This window comes from Athene noctua, chromosome 25 (assembly GCF_965140245.1).
Source record: "Athene noctua chromosome 25, bAthNoc1.hap1.1, whole genome shotgun sequence".
Lineage (NCBI taxonomy): Eukaryota > Metazoa > Chordata > Aves > Strigiformes > Strigidae > Athene > Athene noctua.
The window spans coordinates 7,320,459-7,324,352 of record NC_134061.1 but is presented as its reverse complement, the minus strand read 5'-3'; the positions used below and the strand labels follow the sequence as shown (position 1 = coordinate 7,324,352).

The 3,894-nt window shown below is 52.7% G+C and overlaps 1 protein-coding gene across 1 annotated transcript; it reads left to right on the top strand.

The window, feature by feature from the left end:
* Positions 1–138: 138 nt before the first annotated feature.
* On the top strand, positions 139–444 carry LOC141970157 (feather keratin Cos1-2-like). Its single transcript, XM_074926555.1, has one exon. The coding sequence runs from the start codon at positions 139–141 to the stop codon at positions 442–444; it is 306 nt and encodes a 101-aa protein (XP_074782656.1).
* Positions 445–3,894: the final 3,450 nt, after the last annotated feature.

Sequence of the window (3,894 nt, the reverse complement as noted above, 5' to 3'; positions counted from 1 at the left end):
GGTCTTGTCAAAGTTCCTTCTCCCCAGTATGTACTGGCCTTGGCTCCTTGGTGACAGGGTAACCAGGAAGCTCCTCACCCACCCTTGTGCTCTGCTTCCTCCCTGCTTCTACCCAGGTGCACCTCCACCCTCAGAGACATGTCCTGCTACGACCAGTGCCTGCCATGCCGGCCCTGCGGCCCGACCCCGCTGGCCAACAGCTGCAATGAGCCCTGTGTCAGGCAGTGCCAGGACTCCACCGTGGCCATCCAGCCCTCCCCCGTGGTGGTGACCCTGCCCGGCCCCATCCTCAGCTCCTTCCCACAGAACACCGTTGTGGGCTCCTCCACCTCCGCTGCCGTTGGCCGCATCCTCAGCTGTGACGGAGTGCCCATCAACTCTGGGGGCTTTGGCCTCTCCTGCATTACCAGTCGCTACTGTGGCAGAAGGTGCCCCCCCTGCTAAAGGGGCTGGCAAAGCCCCATGGACACACCTTGAGGAACTCAGAACATGGTGCTGGGCAGAGGATCAACATTTGGAGCTTGTTTTCAGATAGCTGAATGGTTTTGCCTTTCTTTCCATTTTCTTTGCTACCTTTCCCCCCACACACCCCAGCACCAGCTGGGTAAGGTCCATCTATCTCCTCTCCCTCCCTGGGACAGGCAGACAGACATCACACAGGAACTTCTCTACGGCCAAGGACTGCAGGGTCTCAGCTGCCCCTGGGGCTTTCTGTGCTGCTGACCTCCACTTGGAGGGACTTTGTTTCACTCTCTTGACTCATCAAAGTTCTGCCAAAGCACTGCCAAAGTGCTGCTGCTGACTCCTGGCATGAGCCCTGGTTTTCCAGCTCAACTAAAGAGAGGGAAGGTAGGAAAGGGCACAGGATCCATGGAATCTTTACATTTCAGCCTAAGGGCGTTTGTGCAGAGGTTGTTTTTTACAGAGCAGGAGCTGTTCTTTACACCACACTTATTCCTGTGCTGTACACCTTGATTTACACCCTGTGATGCAAGGATGTGATAGTTGCTGGTATTTGTTCACTGTCAACGCTGGACAGTTTCTAGTGATAGACAGGTGAAATGATGACGAGATCTGTTTCCATTTGAATTAAACACTCTAAAAGCCTGACTGACACAAATGGGGTAATCCTTGCATGGATGGGATGCACACAGTGCCCTGTGCCCTGGCAAGGGGTCATCACATTGTACTGTGCTGTGGGAGTGACTGAGAATTGCTGTGGGTTGCCCAGGGATGTCACTGATCTTCCCTCCTCCAAAACCACCTGGACACGGTTCTGGGCAACTGGGTGGAGGTGGCCCTGCTTGAGCAGGGGGCTTGGACCAGATGACACCCAGAGGTCCCTTCCGACCTCAACTGTTCTGTGATTCTCTCATTCTGGGAGAGCAGCTGATGTAGAGCAGCTCAGGGTTCCCAGCATCTGCAGGGATGTAAGGTTCCTATACTATCCTCTCCTCCTTTGTAGATTTTGCACTAATTAATGACATTCTAAGGAATGTTTGGAAGAGGCTGAGTGCCTCTTACTGGAAACAGACACTCTCATTTCTGGTTCCCCAGCCCCAGTGTCTGCAGTCTGTGGGGAGTCTGGCTTGTCCCAGGGACACCACTCTCTGCTGCTGTGTGAATACACCACTGAGGCACCATTTCCTTTCCACAACAGGGGCCAGTCCCCCACTCTTGCATCTCCCTTCATGAAGTCACTAAGAATAGCTGAGAGCATCTAAGGCTCTAAGAATTTTCTCACTTGTGATGTGGGGATTCTTTGTGGCTGCAGCAATATGGATGTGCTCTAGTTATTACCTATATCCCTGACACACAGACCCTGGACACAGAAAGGCTCAATGCCTGGAAAAGCCATGACAGCTTCGTCTCTCACTTTTCTAGGGAGAAAACACCTGAGTAAAGCCCAGTCAAACCCCTGATCTCCCTAAAGCTGATGGCAATGGCAGGAACTGATTCACTGCCTTCACTCCAGGGCCTGAAGGACTTGCCTAGGACTTGTCTTGGCAAGAGGCTGAGAACTGGCATTGAACTTCCTGGTTGTCAGAGCTGTGTGTGCATGTTCATGCTCACATACATGTTCTTCTGGCTGTGCTCACGTGTCCATTTGCACATATGTGTGTCTGTGTGTGCCTGGGGCAATGCACAGGCAAGCAGGAGTGTGCACAAATATTGGCTGCAAGTGTGTTTGTGCACATCTGTTGATGAGGGCGTATGTGTTTTATCACATGCACGTGCCTTCATGCAGCTGAGCACGGACGGGTGTGACAATGGTCTGCAGAGATGTAAGTGTGTGGGCACAGGGGGGTGTAGGTGTGTGCTTTTATGCGTGCACAGCGCTGTGCATGAACGTGCAAGTGTATCTGCACAGCCATGGGTGCAGGAGGATGCATATATGTCAGCATGTGTGTGGAATATCTGTGTGTACATGTTGGTTTGGGGGGTGGCTGTGCCTGTGCCTGCTCGTGGGCTCCTTTGGAAACCTGTGTGCACACACCTCTTTCTAAGTGCTCAGATATGACACATGTCTCTGTGTGTGCATGCCTGTGTGTGTGCGTACCTCGGTGCGGGTATAGGTGTGCGTGTGTGTGCACACGTGAGCGTATGTCAGCGGTCTTGCTAAAATCCAGGTACAGCTGAGCCAGTGCCCCTCCCCTTCCCCACAGAGCCAGTCACCTCCTCACAGAGAGCAATGAGGTCGCTCAGGCGTGATTTGTCCTCAGTTAACTCATGTCAGCTGCTCCCAAATCCCTTCTTTCCTTTCATGAGCTCAGGAACGGCTTCTGAGAACATTTGCTCCATCTCCATTCCAGGGACTGAGTAGAAACTGTCCTGTCAGCTCCTTGAAACGCCTTTAGATGCCTCCCAAGTGATCCCTTTGACTTGTGTATCGCCAGGTGAGAGTAAGAGCTCCTTCGTTGTTTATTCTTTTACTGTGGGTGCTGCTTTATTCCCAGAGAGGTGCGGGAAGGTTCCGGGGTCTGGTGGGCCGGAGGATTAGCACTATCAGTAAACACTGAGAAGAAATAGGCATCGAGTACCTCAGCTTTTTCCCTTGGTCATTTGTCACCAAGTCCCCTTCCTCACCAAGCAATACGTAGCCTTCCTTTTGCTGCCAATCGGCTCAGAGATAATTTCTTGTTTCCCTTCACCTCCATTACCAGTTTCCACTCCAGCTGTGCTTTGGCTTTTCCTGACTCGCCGTTCTGCACCTTGCAGAGACCATCCTTGTGCTCTGAGGAGGCTGTCTTGAAGGTTAACCCCCTCTCCCGGGACCCTCTGTGCTCCAGGGCAGTTTCCCATGGCATCCAGCCAAGCAGGAAAGTCCCTGGTGAGACTAAGCCGTGCTCTTCTCCAGTCAGGGGCGCTCATCCTCCTGTTTGTCCTGTCAGGCCTCTGAGCATCCTGAGCTCCACAGTCTCCTGGACAGTGAGGGCAAGGCTGCCCTTGACCTTTACATCATCTAACAGTTCTTCCTCATTTGTGAGTAGCAGGTCTAAGAGAGTCTCTGCATTGCCTTTTCATGGATTTCCTGCATCAAATATTTGTCTTTCATACACACTAGACATGTTCTGCTTTGCTTGTGCCCAGCCATTTTCCTCCTGCAGTAGATCCTGAGGTGGTCAAAGTCACCCACGTGTGCCTGGGCTTTGGACTGTGACTATGAGGCTTTCCCCAACTGCCTGACAAAGGTGTCATCTGCCTCCTCCTCTTCTTGAGCAGGAGATGTGTAGCAGCCACCTAAGTACACCACCACCTGCGCCACAGGGGAAGTGTGAGAGCCTCCCCTGGCATGCTGTTCCCCCGTGCATCCCTCTTCTACCCTTGTGACATCCCTGCTCTTCAGTCTGTGGTGACCTCCCCCTCCATACCTACTTTAAACTCCTCCTTCCC